At 43.4% G+C, this 18863-nt stretch overlaps 1 protein-coding gene and 1 long non-coding RNA gene across 4 annotated transcripts; one reads left to right on the forward strand and one right to left on the reverse strand.

The window, feature by feature from the left end:
• Positions 1-201: 201 nt before the first annotated feature.
• Positions 202-17106, reverse strand: LCT (lactase). 3 transcript variants are annotated; one of them, XM_064435245.1, is made up of 17 exons: positions 16418-17106; positions 15047-15126; positions 13738-13821; positions 12938-13040; positions 12514-12589; positions 11090-11777; positions 10061-10706; positions 7249-8805; positions 6653-6921; positions 6216-6506; positions 5201-5291; positions 4359-4561; positions 3894-4003; positions 3233-3367; positions 2127-2350; positions 1105-1341; positions 202-517 (listed from the first exon to the last, which is right to left on the reverse strand). In XM_064435245.1, exons 1-17 carry the CDS (start codon positions 17079-17081, stop codon positions 306-308), a joined length of 5670 nt encoding a protein of 1889 aa, XP_064291315.1. In that variant the 5' UTR covers positions 17082-17106; the 3' UTR covers positions 202-305. The 3 variants fall into 3 exon arrangements, with proteins under 3 accessions (XP_064291315.1, XP_064291314.1, XP_064291316.1); XM_064435244.1 differs by having other exon boundaries at positions 5201-5399; positions 16418-17105; XM_064435246.1 differs by lacking the exon at positions 15047-15126 and having other exon boundaries at positions 5201-5399; positions 16418-16683.
• Positions 11333-18834, forward strand: LOC135309213 (uncharacterized). The gene is made up of 2 exons (XR_010369497.1): positions 11333-11473; positions 17419-18834. It is a non-coding gene; the product is annotated as an uncharacterized LOC135309213 (long non-coding RNA).
• Positions 18835-18863: the final 29 nt, after the last annotated feature.

An 18863-nucleotide genomic window follows, 5' to 3' on the forward strand; every position in this document is an offset into this window, starting at 1 on the left:
AGCAAGGACAGATGCCAGCTGATGTTCTTTATATGAATCTTTATATGCAGATAGGAACAACCAATATTACTGTGGTCTTTAAGAAATCAAATCAGTAGTGCCCATGGGCAAAAGAGACAGTTAACATAGAAAAATAATTTCCCTTCCCCTTTTTAAATTGGAAAACAAACGACAAAATGCTGGGGAGCCATCTCTGAGACAAGACAGAAAGTTGCAATACTGCAAGCAGTAGTTCCTTTTCCTGGTGGTACAGACTTTTTTTTAAGAACAAACAAACCAAACAAACATTTTATGAGATGGAAATATTACAGTTTACTACTAAGTTCCATGTGTGGTTGTTTATGGGATCTTTTGGACAATTTTCCATATTTGAATGCAAAAAGAGCCAAGCCCAGTGCTCCAACTACAGAAAGAGCAAAAAGCACATAGAGTGCTATTTCTGCACCTTGGGACGTCAAATCCAATCCCAAAAAGTGCACGCTGTCAGCTGCTCCTGGAGTGGGGTCTGTTGGTGTCACTGAATGGAAAAACAATGACAGAGGGTTAGTGCAGAGCCTGTTCCAGGCAGGTGTGGGCACTGCTGCTCCCTGCCTCCACCAGGAATTCTAGCACGGAGTAAAGGCACAGCTGAGGCTGGTAGTGCAGTTCCTGATGGTACAGGTGAGTGTTCTCATTCCCAAACCCCCACACTAACACTGCTTTTCATTGTACTGCTCCAGTGGTGAAGACACAAATGACAAAAGAATTGGTATTTTCAAAGGCTTCCCCAAAACAAGGATTTGTATAAAGTATTCAAACTTGTTTCTAAACAATCTTGTGGCAATACTGCATGTTTGTGGTTTGGAAAACATCTAGGGCAGTTGTGTGGGAGAAAGGTCTAATGGAATAACTTTTGGTACATTCTTAAGACAGGTATATATGTTGAGGTGTCTTGCACAAGGTTTGGTTGTTAGTCTGGTTTTGCCTAAGAAAGTGACATTGACTGGAGTCTTTAAAAAAAATATTGCAGAAAATGGTGGTGTCTCTAAAAACTTTAGGGTTATGGAACTCTTTTGGGATTAGGATTAGATGCAAACACACAAGCACCATTTCTGTGTCACTCACCTTCCGGCTCCTGTTCCAGACAGGGATGTGGGCCCGTGGCTGGGTCTGGAAAGCCGTTGCAGTTTATGATCTGTGAGTAATACTTGGCTGAGGCCTTGGGGCGCCGTGGCAAGGCAGGGTCTGAGAAATTCACATGGTAGAGCCCAAACTTCTCCTCATAACCCGCTGCCCACTCGAGGTTGTCCATCAGTGTCCACGCAGTGTAGCCCCGTAGGTCAACGCCATCCAGCACAACGGCTGCAGGGAGGAGCAGAGAGAACAGGTCAGGGGCCACCCCTCGGCCAGCCAGGGCAGGAAGGTGCTCCAGAACACCCACACATGGCACACAGGGAGGTTATTGCCAACAAGCAGGTTCACTCAGTGCCCAGGACTGGATACTGCTTTTCTCTGCTCCAAAAATCAAAGCTTTTGTGCAAGAAGTAAAGGTTTAGGAATCGAGAAGAAAACCCACTAAAATGCAACCTAAAGAAGGGTTTGTGGGGCTTTTAAAAGGCAGCAAATACCTGAACACCTGACTGCTCCCAGTACATCAGAAAAGCAAATTGGAAAAACCATTTCCTGAAGTTGTTTGACCATTGCTGTAACTGAAACCAGTTTGGGGGTTGGTTTTTACTGTTTTTTTGTTTTTTGTTTTTTTTTTTTTAAATATGCAGGTTTTAGACACAGCAGTAGTCAGACTAGAAGGAGGTGAGTTTCTCAGTTAGTAGTACCTCTCTCACCAGGTGCAGCAAACCAAGGAACCTGCAGGTTACACCACTAAACCCAGGGTTTGTGGTTTGTTCTCTTCATTTAGATCATCTTTCCTAGCACATTTGTGCTAGGAAACATCCATGAACAGTTTTTTCTAAACCCAAAGGCTCTTGGAAGTGGATTCAGTAAACCCATGTAACTGTGTAACTTGCAAGTGTGATGGCAGTGGTCTTTCAGCTCTTTACTGTTTGCTTTATACACATCAGTCTTGTGGCAAAGCCAGTGCTGCTCTCCAGAGCTTTGGATGACCAGATGTCAATAATGACTCTTACCTTTCAGTGCCTCATCAATGTAGGTCCGATAGTAATGCATTCTCCAAGTGTCATTGAATGCAAAGGCTCCTCTTTCTGAGACCCCATTTTCAGTCACATAAATGGCAGGGTTGTTGTACTCTTCCTTTATCCACCTGAGGATCTTCCTGAAGCCAAAGGGTGTCACCTTCAGCCAGAGGGACCCGGAGCTCAGCCAGCTGCGGTCGGTCACTGTGGCTACGCCCCTGTGGAGGAGGACACTGCTCAGGGCCAGTCCCACGTGCCAGGCAGCTCCATGCCCAGGCCTGAGCTGCTGCTGGTGCTCACAAGCCTAAAAAACCCTTCTCATGTTTTGATTTACAATTACACTGTTAATCAGCTGTGGCTGACAATGTGGTGTTGGTTTCAAATCTTTGTATATACTACAACGCCATTTCTACTTTTCAAGGCATAATGCAGTGCTTGAGCACACAAAATTGCCCTTTACATTACATGCAGGAATGTAATGAGCCCACTGTTCTAGAGGGTTAAACTATAAGGGGCTGGGATGTAGCAGCAAAGGGAAGTTATTTCCAATTTCATCTATTCCCTGTGGAAAGATTTTGGAAAGGACACAATTTCACTCCCATGTGTGGTCCCACCATTACCTGAATTCTCATTAGAAAAACTAGTAAGCTCCTATTTTTTACTTTTTGAAGTTGAGGAATGAAATTAGTATCTAAATAAAAACCCCTGACTTAATCTATACTTAACCATGAAGTGATGTAGCTGTTTAAGCTTTGAAATGACATATATCCAATGCAGTGAGGGACCTAAACCTGTTAAACAGCAAGTGGATCAGCATCCATAAACCAGGATAACACCTCACAGTTTAAACTGCAGGTTGGAAGCAGGAAATATGATAAATACTGTTTATCACCTCATGTCTGTAAGAAAAAGGCTGTTGCTGGACTTTTGTGAAAATTGCACCTCAGGTACTGCTTGGTTATATTATCCGTAGTATTGGTTTATAACAGCTTAAAACACCTATCTCACAGCTTTATTTGCTATAAATTTACACTTGTCAGTTAACCCAGGCTCCAGCTGTGCAGATTTTACTTGGCCAATAATTTACATTCATCTCTTACCTATCAGAGTCATATGACATTACACCTTTAGGATAGTTTAGGTTGTAGGTTAAAACCGTGGTATAATGATTTAGACCAAAGTAGTCATATGTGCCTTTGATTCTTTGCTTTTCACTTTCAGTAAATTCTGGAAGTCTGCAAGAGAAAACAGAGAATGCACTTTGCACACACTCCATGGGTAATGCTGGGATCCCTGGTACCAGCACCACAAGCAGGAGAGAAGCTGGGAATGGAAAATAAAAAATGGAACTGAGAGGGACCAATGAGTTCAGTACATAGTTTTAAGAAAAGTTAAACCAATTTACCACAGGCATCAGGTAAAGTACTGTGGCTAATGCAGGGCACTTACTGTGTCACTGAGCTGACAATTTATTACCCCAAAGATCCATTAGTCAATTTAGTTTGCAAGAGAGGTAAAGACAGGGAATAGGCAAAGCCCCCTTGCCTAGATTGGAGCTAAATGATCTTTAAGGAAGGCCCCTTCCAACACAAACCATTCTGTGATTCTCTGAAAATATACACTAGAATTTTTCTGTGAGGATACAGTAAGCTTTGTTACAGTAACACTGGAATAGAATCATTGAAATGTATCATTTCTGTAAGAAAAGCATGATTCAGCACTGCCAGTGGAACAAAAGCAGGTGTGTGCCTGGGCTCTTACCGGGACTTGCTCAGGCCCTGGGCCAGACTTCGTTCTCGAATCCTTCTTTTCATCACTTCACTATAATCACCATTTTTGAAAATGGGGTGAGCAAACCAACCTAGAAAAAACTAAACCAGGAAATAAGGGAGGATAAATCATATGTCAAAACCTGGGATTATATGCTGCTTTGTAGGTGATAATTGAATTTACAACAGGCACAGAGAGATACAAAGAGATGCCCATATAACAACAGTAAATTCAATAACCTTTTGTCACTGCAACCATATTTTGTCTAATTTCTGTTGCATTCTTGATCAGTCCCCATAAGAGGGGGATACATTTCCTTGCAGAGATGCCTCTGCCTCACCATTTATTTTATTTCAGTGAGATGCTGACCTGGGTTCTGGGCACATCCAGCACCCAAAGAGGGAGTGTCACCTGCAGCAGCAGCAGTAGAAGAGCTGTGCCCAGGGGTCTCTGTACCTGCATGAATCGTCTGGCAGCATCAATGTCCTCCTGGCTGTGTGGGTTGCGTGGCTCTGCCCAGTCAGAGTTGATGGTGATGGAGATGAGCCCTCCCTGCTCGGCCCTGAAGGTCTCGTTGTAGAGGTGCCAGACCTCGGCGTGTGCCCTGATCAGGTTGTGTCCCACCACGTAGGGAGCGCGCCCTGGCCGCGCCGAGACGCCTGCAGGGACAGGGACAGCACGGGCAGGGAGCAGCACTTCCCAGCCCTCTCATGGCTGCTTGCCAGGTTAACACAATCCCAGGGCACCCAGAACTGCCCCTGGTAAAGGAATGAATGTGCAGCACCTGGTGCCCCAAGCCCAGCCCTGGGCTGGAATCAGTGCTGGGCAGAGGCAGCTGAAGGAGCAGCTGCCATGGGAAGGCTGTGTGAAGAGGACCCTGCATTGGCCCTTCCTCCCTCTGGAGTGGGACATGGAATGCCAGCCCTGGCAACAGGCTGCTGCTGCCAGTTTGGAAAGCAGAAAGCTGCGTGTTCAGGTCAGCTCACATCCCCTATTTTGGTTCTACCCTGCTGCTGAGGTGGGTTATCCTTCAGCCCTAAATCTTCTCCACAGTCCCTGAAGCTGGTCTGGAAATAAGGTGTGCTCCAGGCAGCAAGTGTAGTCCAGACTTGGAGGTTACAGGCAGAGTAAAAGAAGGACCTGTTCACCACACCACAGCAATCCAAACCCATCTATCCACAGCACACCAGTTTTTTTGTTCTACCTTTGCAAGCCTCAAGGAAGTGCTCTGCTGCAGCATTAAACAATTGTGCTGACAGTGCCATTGAGGGCTCTGAGGTTGTTCCCAGCAGTCTTACCTGGAGCAGCTGTGCCAACGCCATAGCCAAGATAGGCAGTGTTGTAGGGCTCATTGAGGGTTATCCAAAATTTCACTTTATCCCCCAGCCTCTGGAAAAGGACCTCAGCATATTCCTTAAACCTCTGAACTATAGTATCATTCTCCCACCCACCAACGTCCTGCAGCGCCTGTGGGAGGTCCCAGTGATAAAGAGTTACCTGCAGGGAAAGACAGGAGGACAAAGGACTCAACCAGTCACTCTCACAGTAACTCAGATTCATTTATCACAAATAAACTGTGCTCTGATCTGCAGTTACCTGTTCCTAACGTAGTCTGATGTTGTAGTGATCACTCACACACTCAATAAAATACATTTTTGCCAGTTTCTTTAGGGATTGCCTAATGGTGAAGATGAAGCTTTTACCAAAAACCACCTTGTGACAGCCAGAACTCACCAGTGAAGAACTACTGCACCTGCACTGACTCTCAGGGGAAATACAATGCACTAGAACACCTGTCTGGGCTGGTACAGGGGTATGAGGACAGCTCAAAGTCACTCAACAGTGTTGGAAGAGCTGATTGATACAGGGGTGAGGTCACTGTCCATTGTGTGTGACAAATAACACTGACCAGTGGAGCTTCCCGACTCCTGGGAAAAGAATAAAGTTACATCCATCTCTAAGAAAGGCAAGAAGGAAGATCCTGGGAACTACATTAGTCAGTCTCACCTCAGTGTCTGAAAGATTCCTGCACAGGTCCCTGTGGAATCTATTTCCAAGGTAAAGAGACAAAACTGGAAACAGCAAACAGTAAGTTTACTGTGGTCTTTCTGGGTAGTAATTTCAACACATCCCTACATTCCAAATTCATTTGCTTATGCAATATCCCATGTTTCTTCACAAAATGAAATGAAAAACCATGAAAAACAATTTCTGTGTGAAGAAGGGTATGGATGGAAACACACACATTGCTCTGAGCATCGGATTTGGGGTTTGCTATTTTTTAGTAACGTTAAAGTTACTGTGTGTAGTTACCTGAGGCGTAATGTTGGCTGCCAGAAGGGCATCAATCAGCCTTTCATAGTAGTTCAGTCCCTTTTCATTGATGTATCTGGTGGTGCCATCTGGGAGAACACGGGACCAGGAGATTGAAAAGCGATAGTGAGACACCTTGAGGCTTTTCAGCATTTCCACATCCTCCTCAATCCTGTGGTAGCTGTCACAAGCTACATCTCCAGTCGCATCGTCGCCGATTCTCAAGGGAGTGTGGGAATATTTGTCCCAAATGCTAAGTCCTTTCCCATCTGCTCTCCATCCTCCTTCAATCTGTAATTGAAAATGCAGGAAGAATTATTAGCAAACCCAAATTTAGGTCTCAGCCTAGCAAAGAATTCAGCCTGTTATTCTTTGTGGTGCCACACAATGAATTAACTGTCCACAGATACTTCAGGAGTCCATCTCAGTTTCCTGACCTGGTAAGCTGCAGTTGCTACACTCCACGAGAAGTTCTCTGGAAACTCTCCATACAGGAATTCATCTTCCTTGGGCAGTGGGATGCCATTATTGTGGATGATTTCAGCATAGTACACAGCAGAGCGTTTCGGCGTCCTCGGCCTGTTGGGGTTGTCAAAATCAATCTGGTGCAACCCAAATCTTGGATCATAACCATCCACCCATTCAAAGTTATCCATCAGAGACCAAGCGTTGTATCCTTTCAGATTAACACCATCTATCTTGTAAGCTGAAAGACCAGAAAAAAAATGGAGGAGCATCAGTGGCATAATCACACATTGAATGAACCCTAAGGAATTCACATGCAAGCACATACAGGCTCCTAGTTTCATGACAGGTGGCACTGGTCAACTAACATTGAGAGAATCTTCATAGCTGGAGGAAACAAAGTACAGCCACACAAAGATTGTAAAAACAAACACTATGTTTATATTGTGTTCAGACTATTTAAAGACTGATATCAATCACTTTAAAAGTACTTTGCAGAGGAGCTGAGTAACCAGAAACCTATAGATGAGACACACAACACCAACATCATAAAAGCAAATTCTGGTACCTTTTAAAGCTTCATCAATGTATGTTTTGTAGTAAAATATCCTGGCATTGTCATCGACATCAGATTTGGCCTTTTTCCCCACGCCATTCTCAATGATATATATTGGGGGGTTTCCATATTCCTCTTTGATCCAGTTCAGTACCCTTCTCAGACCCCAGGCCACAGGCCGATGGTCAGTGAGAGCTGAGGAAGGCCAGGAGCTGTCAACTGTGACTGAAACTTCCTGGTCATACTCATAAGAGAAGGGCTTCAGACGTGTTGTTGAATGGCTTACAATTTTGGAGGAGTATGTGTTGAAGCAGAAGACATCTGCCGTGCCCCGGATGTATTCGCGCTCCTCCGCTGTGAAAACCGGCAGGCGCGACGACGGCAGGTTCTGGAGCTCACTCCTGTTCCCAACTTTCCACTTCATGACCTCAGGGTAGTCCCCATTTTTGAAAATTGGGTGTGTGAACCAACCCACCAAAAACTGCAGGTATCTGTCAGCAGCTTCAATGTCCCTGGGGTCGCTTGGTGTCTTTGGCTCAGCCCAGCTAATGAAGGGGCACAGGGCAATGACCCCTCCCTGACTCGCTCTGTATTTGTCATCGTAGGTGTGGTAGACCCTGGCATGAGCCTTCAGGAAGATGTGGGCAACCCTGTAGGGAGCAGTGCCAGGCTCCTTGACATTGGGTGGGAACAACCCTTCGCCGTAGCCCAGCCGAGCAATGATGTTGGGTTCATTGATCGTAATCCAGAACTTCACCCTGTCCCCAAAGGTCTGGAAACAGAAGTCTGCAAAGCTGTCAAACAGGTCAATCAGCTCACTGCTCTCCCAGCCACCAATGTCCTGGAGAGCTTGTGGTAGGTCCCAGTGGTAGAGAGTGACAATTGGAGTGATGTTGTTTGCAATCAGTCCATCAATGAGACGGTTGTAGTACGCGACTCCGTGGCTGTTGATTGAGTTGTTCCTCCCAGTGGGGAAAATCCGAGGCCAGGACAGGGAAAAACGATAGTTCTTTACCCCTAAGGCTCTCAGCATGTAAATATCTTCCTCCACCTTGTTGTAGCTATCACAAGCTATATCTCCAGTACTGTTATTGTTTACATTCCCTGGGACATGGGTGAAGTTATCCCAAATGCTGGGTCCTTTGCCATCAGCATCCCAACCTCCCTCTACCTGGTAGGCAGAGGAAGACACACCCCATGTAAAACCCTCTGGGAATGTCCCATAAAAATACATGTCTCTTTCAAAGGCAGTCTGGGATGAAAACTTCTGCCAGACAACCTTTGCCTTGGAGGGAACTTCTGATGCTGGTAAATTTGGCAGCTTTGATGGCACAGGTCGGTCAAACACGACTGGTGCAAATCTGCTCAAGGCTTGGGATGGAAAACCATTTTTTTCGATAACACTGGAGTAGAAGTAAGCAGATGCCTTGGGAGTCCTTGGTCTGTTGCTATCTTCAAAGTCCACGTGATGCAGCCCAAACTTTAGGCTGTATCCTGCTGGGCCTTCAAAGCCATCAATCAGGGATCGAGCAATGTAGGACCGGACATCAACGGCGTCCAGTTTCACCGCTGCCACAGAAATGAGACATTGTTAATCCTGAACATTTCCTGAACACAGCTCTGCACAACAGAAGCTCCACAGCCAAGGATAGGTGTGACAAGCCAAGCACTTACAAATGGTTTTAAAGGCTAAAAAAACTTCCCAAACAATTAGGAGTATCTGGTAGGAAAAGCAGTCAGCATGGTAATAGGAGCTGGTGAAATGCTTAGTGATAGAAATGTGTGAGAAAATAAGTATTTGTCAAGAGGTATCTGAGTATAGGACACTTGTGCCACTGATATCCCTTCTCCTGTGTTCCTGTTTTCAAGCAGATTTCATCAATTTAGGTGCACGGTTTATTTTTAGATTTAACATCGTAATTAAACTGAAACATTGCAGGTATTTAGTGCTTGCCTATTTTCCCTGAGCACAGGAGAGCTTCTTTTAGCTGAACTGTGTACCCAATACCAGCACAGGCAAGTCCAGTATCCCTCCTCACATTGCTTAAAATCTCTCTTATTCAAAAACAGTTTACTCCCATGTGCAGTCCATCCTCTTTACTTCTGCTGAGGCATAACAGCAACACTAAATGGTGTTTTCTGTAGCTCTTTCAACACTTCTAGCAGTATGTTGAGATCTAAGTCAAATAGATCAAATGCTGTATACACTGATCACTAACATATTTAATACAGCATATTTAATGTTTCTCTGACAGTATTGTTTAGTCTATCTAGAGAGCATCAGTCAAATCTCTATTTGAAATCTCAGCTCTCTATGTTTGTCCAGAAGTTGCCACTAACACTATTTTTATGTCAAAAGATACACAGCTTGCAAAGATAGAAGCATAACCTAAACACTCTCAAAATGGCTGAGGTAGAAATTTTAGGAAGATATTTCCAGTCTGAAGTGGTTACTGCCATGCAGATCTGATTAACTGGTAAAGGCAGTTCAGCCCTTATTCATGAGAAGCCTGCAGGCCAGTCATCTCCAGGAGAACTGGACTGTATGAACAGTGTTCTCACAGAGGGACTGACCTTAGGGTCCAGGCTACATTGATCCATACATAAAAAAATGCATTCCAATATCTAAAGAGAATGGAGAGCTCCCTATCTGGACACCAGATAGACTTAAGTATATAAAGTCACGCTCAATACCTACAGAACAGGAGGCTGACCTTACATCACTGTGCAAATGGTGATGTTTTAAAGTTAACCACCATGGAAGGGCCAAGAGTAACCCCTTGCCATAATTAAAAGAAAATAAAATAATTTGCTTTCTCCATACCTTTCAGGGCCTCATTGATGTACCAGCGGAAATAATCCACTCGCAGAGTGTCATTGAGAAGATCCCCGGCGTCTCCTGTCGGCACACCATTCCCTGCTATGTATATTGGGATCTTTGACCCCGTGTATTCCTGGGATACAAACTTCAGCAGCCTTCTTAATCCCCAAGGGACCACATGGATCCAAGAAGAGGCAGCCTGTGGCCAGGAAGGATCTACATGCAAGGAGAAGTTCCCAATGCTCTCGTAGCCCGGTGTGCACACCCTGTCAGTCCCGGCACTGACCAGGCGGGAAGTGTAATGGGAAAGGCCAAAGAAATCTGCAGTCCCTTTCACCAAGGACTTCTCCTCCTCTGTAAACACAGGCAGCTGTGCAACTGTCATGGAGCACTGCTGGTTCACCTCCCGGATCTGAGCCTTCAGGATATCTGGGTAATCACCATTAACAAATATGGGGTGAGCGAACCAGCCAAGCATGAACTGCAGGTACCTCTCAGATGCCCTCACGTCCTCAGAGCTGCTGGGAGTCTTGGGTTCAGCCCAGTCCGAGTTCAGCACCAGCCCCACCTTTCCCAGTTGCTGAGAACGGTATTTGTCATTATACAGGTGCCAGACCTTGGCATGAGCCTTGAGAATTGTGTGAGCAACCTGGGAAGCAGAAAGCAGAGGAAAATGTGTCACACTGTATTGCACAAAACCTCTTAAGCACTGGGTTTATTGCCATGTGAAAATGTCCTCTCCATCCAAAAGAAAACACCTTGACAAAACAAATAATGATAGACAAGGAGTGTAGCAGTTTTGGAATAAGCAAAATATCTGACTATCCATTCACATCAGCTTTCAGAATAGAAAAATAAAATAACATCTGGCCTCTGCTAAGGAACTCATTTTTAACAAGTATCATAAATCCAGCAACCAAATAGTTGTCTCAGAGGCCACATTAGGTTTAAACACAGTAAAAGCACAGAACCAGCATGGAAAACAACCCAACAAGAGTAGCTTCAGGATTCTAATTATTCCTGTGTCCCTACCTTGTAAGAGGCTGCTCCTGGGTCAGTGATTCCTGGAGGATGCTCTCCGGTGCCGTAGCCAGCGTAGCTGATAACCCAGGGCTCATGGAACGTAACCCAGAGCTTGACCCGATCCCCAAACGTGGAAAAGCAGAAGTCTGCATAGCTCACAAAAGCATCTATGATGCTTTCATTCTGCCAGCCACCAAGAGCCTCCAGAGCCTGGGGCAGGTCCCAGTGGAACAGAGTCACCATGGGCTCAATGTTAAAGTCTAACAAGCGGTCAATTAAATGGTTGTAATAATTAACACCCTTGGAATTGATGGTCTTGTTGGTGCCAGCAGGGAAAATTCTAGACCAGGATACAGAAAATTTGTACAGCTGGGACTGAAGACCTCTAAGCAGGTAAATGTCATAGCTGGTTTTATAGTAGCTGTCACATGCCACATCTGCTGTTTGGTTCATATGGACATGGCCCCCATGCCCAAACTGGTCCCAGATGCTCTCTCCTTTCCCATCCTCTGCCCAAGCTCCTTCAACGTTAAAGGCACCTGTGGATATGCCCCAGAGGAACCCACTTGGGAACACATCTTGCAGGAAAGAATCCCTCTCTGATTCAGACTGTTCAGAAAACATTTCCCAGACCGTTTGATAGGAGGACCGAGGGGCAAGTACAGCATCTGCATTTTCCTGTAGAGTATCTGTTTCACTGGAAGTATAAGAAAGAGAGGTTAAAATCTCCAAGGTGAATGCCAGTGCCACAAAACTTGCAAATACAGAGTATAAAGGAAGTTTGTTTCCCATTCAGGTCAGATAAGCCACTTATAGTTCCCCTGACATCTGATCAATCTAACCCTGCTGTCTCCCAGCTGGGACATGAAGGTGGAGGGCAGTGGGTAACTGCAGAACAGCTCTTTGCATGTAGAGTCTCATAATCCATTAGTTAGGTCAGGGGTGCAAACAAAATCCTTGCAGTGAGCAGCAATTTCCCATGCTACAACTCCTTCATAAGTTTCCTGCCATTGTAATCCTTAGCATCTCCCTGCACCATGACATCTCCCACGTTTTCATAAGCTCAACTGGCTTCTCCCCTAAGAAAGCCTCTATTGGATTTGTTTATTTATAACCACTTTGCTCTTGAAAAAAGCAGAAGGCTTGAAAAATGTACTTGTTACTACTGGCTTGACAGTGCAATTTGGGTAACCAAGGATGAGAGAGTGGAAGAGGATTACATTATAGGATTAGTAGCAGGATAGAGGATTGCAAGTAATTGGAAGAGACTGGGCTCAGCAGAAAAACAGCCCTTTGCAGCCCTTTCAGCAGCTAACAGCAGACTTTACCACTAAAATGTCTTGTCTCTCCCTGCACATAGGTTTCTAGAGGAAGCTGTTTTATTACTGTATCTTATTATAATATTGTATAGTGTTATAGTATTTTTATAGTACCTTAAAACATGAGGTAAGTAGTCCAAGAACTCATTAACGTCACACCCAATCATATGTGCTTCTTCTTTATTAACAGCTGCAAACAGACAAATGGTAAGTGATGGATATAGTCTCAGATGCCACAGACTGCATGACACTACTTGTAACAAACAATTATATCTTGAAAGAAATTTTTCCTAATATCCAACCTAAACTTCTCCTGCAATTTGAGGCTGATGAAAAGGATTAAAAGATCTGGAAAAGATATCCTCTTTCCCCTCCCTCAACACTCACCATCCATCCTTAATTTTCCAAGAACACTATAAAAAACTGTGAAGTTATTTCATCTAATAGCAGCAGCCTAAATTGGATGATTTTGAATTTCCTCTACAAGTTATCATGCAGATCTTAACTAAAAAACTCTTCTTGTTTGAACATCATTCACCTGTGACAATGGCAGCTACTGGTATGAAAGGATGCTCTTCCATGGAGGCACAGTCAAGGACCTTTAAACTAAAAACCAAGATGTCTTTGTCCTTCCAGACACTCTGCAAAATAGAAATCAGGGAGTAGCATGAAAAGAAGCATCAGCCAGATAGTAAAACCATGTTCTTGGCATTTTTTGCATTTCACATGGGCAGCTCCTTATCCTGCTCCCCAGATGCTGCATGACTCTGCTTAAGAATTTTAAGAATGCAGTTCACTACCAGAGATTTAATATAGGTTATAATAGGTACCAGCCTACAGCATCACTGATGTTGGTGCTGCCAGGAGATCTAATCCTTTAATAAACTCACCCTCAGTAACATTTCTAGCACCTGATGATGATTTCTACCGCTGCTGATGAGGAATGTGAAGTTTGGTAGCACTGCTGTAGAGCTCAAGCTAGAGTTTAATATATTTCAGTACTTAGGTATTGGCCTAACAGCTTAGCTATCAAACACTTAGCATGTGAGAGAGAAGGTTTTTCAGTGCAAGACAAAAGAATTTTGCCATTCCAGCTGTTAATGCATCAGTAATAAGCATTGACCAAGATGATCCTTTCCAGCATTTTCCAATAACAGTTTTTAAGTCAGAATAACAACAGAGAAATGAGCACTTTGCAGCTGCTTCCTAATGTAGCTGCTGCATGAACTTTCACAGAAAATCAGAACTCTTTAGACATGCATCACAGCACATGAAATTCTGCTCCTATTTATGGTCTGTTGTTTGATGCTATCATTTTAACCCTGTGCATAACTTTACCTGGAATTCACTCAATTTCTTGTCAAAATCTGTTTCATTTCCACAATGGTACTGAAGGTTAAGAGACACAAAGTCTACTGAATCCTGAAAAAAAGAGAAGGAAAATAATCATGCTGGAGAAAAATGGGATTTTTTTTAAGTATTACTTTAAAAATACATAAAACTATGTAAGGTTTGATAAAGGTTTGATACTACTTGAGCAAGAAGCCATACAGCTGTATGGGAGCACTGGACAATATACAGAACACAAACTGGATACTCTATGAAAAGATGGGCTTTGTATGTCTCTTTCTAAACAAAGTACAACTTAAACAACTAAATTAAATTCTATTTTATTAATTTAATTAATGATTTACACGTAATTTCTTAATGTCTGTTTATGATTTATCAGAGAAACCTTTATAACTACATGGTTCAGGTGTATATAATTTAATATAACCCTTGGTTGAAAGTCCACTTCAGAAATCTTTAATCATTCCATACCACAAGTGTTATCCCACTAGAAGTCATCAACCTCAAGGGAACAGATTGCATTCTCTTGTCAAACCAGCTGATGAAGTTGGAAGAAAACTGATAAGCTTTCTGTTTGTTTTTCAGTCCAAGGTTCTCTTCTATTCAGCTCATCTTCTTTGCTCTCCCTACAAACCACACCTTGCTTAAATCCTACAATATTGCTTGACCTGGTTCTAAGTTTTGAAGGATTATGAATACAAACAAAAACCCTGCACTGTCACATGTACATTACAACCTACATCAACAGGTGCTGGGTGAGGACAGCTATGAAGAGGGAACTGGATCTTTAAGAAAAAAATCTCATTGCCTTTGTAGATTACATTCTCCTTGTGTTGTGGCATCCCTGTGCAACTACATCACTTTTAGCACAGCTCAGTCTGGGTTTTAACATAGTTAGCAGATATTTGAAAGAGCAGCTAATTAGGATAATGTATCCATATCTTTGGTGGTGCACTAAGTACACCTGCAGAGAAAATGTTAACAGATACACTTTCTGGAGACACCTTGTCATTTAGCAAGTATATTGCTAACATTGCCAATTATGAGAGCAAATTTGTCTCCATGCAGCTTAAATCAGTGCCTACAAGCCAAGAAAAGACAGTGAAATAATTTTTAAATCAGTGGTTCACATAATCAGACTAATCAAATAATTAAAGCTTACAAACTGGTCAACCTGCTGAAATCTTATTTAACTTGCAACAAGTCATTTGATCCCATACATAAAACCAAAGCTAAATCAAGGCAAATTTATATAATTTTGGAAATATTTCCTTAATGAGGAAATATTATGAGCTACCTGAAGAGAAACTGAAAGCAATTCTGATGAAGCACTGTCCAAGACATGATCCATTTCCAAAGCAATGGACAGCTTTCCACCTTGAGAAAGAAAGAGGCAGTCTGTTGATAACATATTGAGGACAAATAAAAATTTCAGTTTACTGCAGTTATTTTAAAACCAGCTTTAAATTGTTGAAGCTGTGGAACACCAGGCATTGCTCCAGGTCGTTGATTTCAGGATACCCTTTGTGATTTCAATGGAGAACTGAAGAAGGTAGAAATTCAAAGGCACCATTCAAGGAGCCGTTGTAAATAAAATGCCCCTCCACTCCCTGCATAAGTAATAGCATTATTAATTTTCATGCCTTTGTGATGGTTCTACAATTCAGGTTTTTTAAAATCCATTCTAGACTGAATGTTTTTGAGATGTTGGAGTGGCAGGAACTTGAAGGGACAGGAGATGCAGGAGGGAATTTGGGCAACTTCTAAGGGCCATCACCAGACAGTGTGAACTGTACAACAAAGTATTCCTGACAAATACAAGAATTAAAAATTAATAAACTAATTAAAAATTTGGGAAAAGAAATATGACTCAGCCAGCTCTATGGATTGTCTGTCTGGGACAGAAAAGTTCCAAAACCAAGGAAGGCAGATCCAAGGAGATATCTATCTACTTGGAAAATCCCAGCTACCCATCATGGAAGAGGTGAAATTCTGTGTAACACAGGTAAATTCGGGATTATTACTATAAACCCCAATGTCTGCAATAAGGAAAGTCAAACAAAGGGCATTGCAGACTTCCTCGGTTATTATTGCATAGGAGACTTCCTGTGCCTTGTTTTTTCACAGTTTCAGGTGCACTTCAGAAAGGTTTTAGTCTGTCCTCTGTGGGTCAGGAAGAGGCACACAAAAATATCTACATAGGGACTGCGTGTAGCAGTTGCTATTTAACGCTATTGTAGCCATGATATTTTAGTGAAAAATCCTCTGCTGGGATTTTTCCTGTCCTGAGGAGCTGAGAGCCTCAGGAAAGAAATGTAAACAATAACTCTCTGCTGCTGTGGAGTGCCACAGGTGCATCTTCCATTGGTCCATGTGGATTGTTTTCAATTAGTGACCAACCACAGCCACCTGTGCCAAGGCTGTGAGCAGTCACACGATTTTGTTATTGATTCCTATTCTATTCTTGTCTTGGTAGCCTTCTGATCTTCTCTCTGTTCTTTTTAGTATAGTTGTAATGTAGTATTTTAGTATAATATATAACATAATAAATCAGCCTTCTGATGAAATTGGAGTCAAGCCTCGTGTCCTCACACAAGGGGTCTCAGCCGAAACAAGACGCTATCACATAATGTTTATGAATCATACTGAAAAACCCTGCTCTCCTTACCTGCTGGTGAGATTTTCTCATGGAGCATGGTGTAAAATCCTTCATGAGCAGCAGCCAGGGCCTGGACTCGTTCCTGGGGCTCAGCATAGGGCAGGCTTTGAAGGACCTCTGGTAGGTCACTGAAGGAGAGCCACACATCCACCAGGTCCCCGAAGGCACGGAAGCTGAAATCCACATACTCCACAAAAAGCTCAGAGAAAGGCCTGGCTCTCCTCCCGCGGGCCTGCACAGCCACAGCGCTGGGGACAGGGCCCCGGTGCAGCAGCAGCACGGCCCTGAGCCCCGCGGCAGCCAGCGCCTCCAGCAGCTGCCGGTAGCAGCGCACCTGGGCTCCATCCGCCTCCAGGGTGTTTCCCTCGGGAAGGAGGCGGCCCCAGGGCAGCAGGAGGCTGTAGTGAGTCACCCCCAGCCCACGGAGCTGCGAGAAGTAGCGGGGCAGCTCGGAAGCCACGAGGTCTGGCTGGCACAGGTAAGGCAGGGGTTCAGCCACGGCAGAGCTCTGCTGGTCCTGGGGCAGGATCTGGTGCTGCAGCCCCAATCTCTCAGCCAGATCACTGGGTAGGGGCCCAGCAATGGTGATAAAATTCTGAGCCAATTCCCCATCTGTGCCAAGGCTGAGAGAAACCAACACAAACAGGATGACTGTCCTATAACTCAGGTCCATTTCTGAACCTTGCTTCAGAAACAACCACTCCTACTACGCTACTTATAGAGCAGTAGAAGTAATATTTAACTGAAATTATCTGTTCCATAGATAAATGTTCCCTGAATTAGCTGACACTAGAATAACAGACCAGGACTTTCACAGTAGATAAAGAGACATAGATGAACACAAAAACCACTTTCAATCAGCTGGAGAAAGGTCATGTGAAAACATTTTCTGAGATGCTTATGTTTCCCTTTATGTTCAAATATCAGTTGACATTTGCTAATATTGCCTCCCATTTAGAGGAAGATGAAATAAGTAGATAAACCTTCCCTCTCTTTTTGGCCTTTTTCAGCTTCAGAAGAATCCCAGCACAGCTCTGGATGCAAAACCAACAAAAGTGGTGTTATCTGCATGGCTGGGGCTGGGTCCACCAGAGGTCAGGGCGTGCAGGGCAGCAGGAGGCACATTTGAGCTCTAATCCTGGGGGAATAAAGGACATCTGAGATGTGGAACCTCACCCAGCTGGAAAAGTGACTCTGATGTGAATTCAGGCAGCAGCAAGAGTAACATCCAGGAATTTGAGTCTCAATTTTTTTGCTTTCCAAAGCTCTCCCTCCTTCAGCCCTGAAAACACTGCTCTCCCAGCAGGGTGAACACGTTCAGGTCACCCACCTGAACTGCTGAAGGGCACAGCCAACTCAGCTCTTCTGAATTCCAGTACAGCAGAACTGAAGGGCTGAGAACACTTTTAAACCAACTAAACACAAAATTCTACATACCTGTGAAATGTTGGTTCTGTCTCAGAGTTCATTTCCTATAACAACCAAAATTTTGTTTAAAGCTTATCTGCAATCATCTGGGCAAGTTATTGCTGTCAAGCAATATTTTCTTTGAGTTACAGCTGATGATATATTCCTCGACATTTGCTGTTACTCAAACCTTATACAGGGATTGTAATTTGTGTACTTTGACTCTATTTGACTCCCAGATTTTTTCTTTTCCCAGGAAGCTCTAAAGAGCTCACTATAACATTGTGCTGAGTGTTCTGAACAAGTTCCCTCCACTCTGATGTCTGAATAGCACGTTTAAAAATTAACTTTACAGCACCACCTGGTGCTTACTTTTCAGTAGAGCTGCATTAACTCAGAGAAAACCCCTCTCAGCCTACAGAACTGGGGAAAGAAGCAGAAAAAAATACCTTCTCCTACATGAAGAGTATTTTCAAATTAAGATTGAGAGGATAATATGAACATAATGACGGCCAAACATCTTCCCATTGTTATTTTGAAAGTAAAGGAACAATATAGAATAACATGAAAGTATTATTGCAGGTGGGTGGCTATTTTTAATGAAATGTAGAATTTGCCAAAATGTGGTTTATAAAATAAATGAGTGGAGAAGTTACTGCAGTTGGAGTTAGTGCCCAGTGATGGGGTAGTGCTCATCCAGGAAATAAGACAAATATTCAGGTATTTTAAATTCTTAATAGATAATTTAATAACCCTCTAGTTTACAGTAAAAAAATTGAGAGCAGAAATTCAAGCAAAGTTTTCTTATAGAAAGATCTTCAAACAGGTTTACAAATACAGTCTTAAAAATCCCTCACAAATGGTGGCAGTTTTTAATTCACTTACAAGTCAAGACATTCATCAAGGTAGGGGTTTCTGCCCTGCTGACTTAAAGCCTTGCTTTGGGCTTGGCTATTTGCTATTTTCTACTTGATATATGCAACAGGAGCCTGCACATCTTTAGTCCATCTAAAAAGAAAGAGAAGCAATCAGTTTCTCATGTCTATTA

Source organism: Passer domesticus, chromosome 10 (assembly GCF_036417665.1).
Source record: "Passer domesticus isolate bPasDom1 chromosome 10, bPasDom1.hap1, whole genome shotgun sequence".
Lineage (NCBI taxonomy): Eukaryota > Metazoa > Chordata > Aves > Passeriformes > Passeridae > Passer > Passer domesticus.

What these genes read in the sequence shown, in the direction of transcription:
- LCT (XM_064435244.1), bottom strand. Translation starts at nt 17,081, where the DNA reads ATGGACCTGAGTTATAGGACAGTCATCCTGTTTGTGTTGGTTTCTCTC. An exon ending in AGTAGCTGCCATTGTCACAG is followed by an intron (nt 12,590 to 12,937) that starts GTGAATGATGTT and finishes GTCTGTTTGCAG; the next exon opens with CTGTTAATAAAGAAGAAGCA. An exon ending in ATGTCATATGACTCTGATAG is followed by an intron (nt 2,351 to 3,232) that starts GTAAGAGATGAA and finishes CCTCCTCCACAG; the next exon opens with GGGCGTAGCCACAGTGACCG.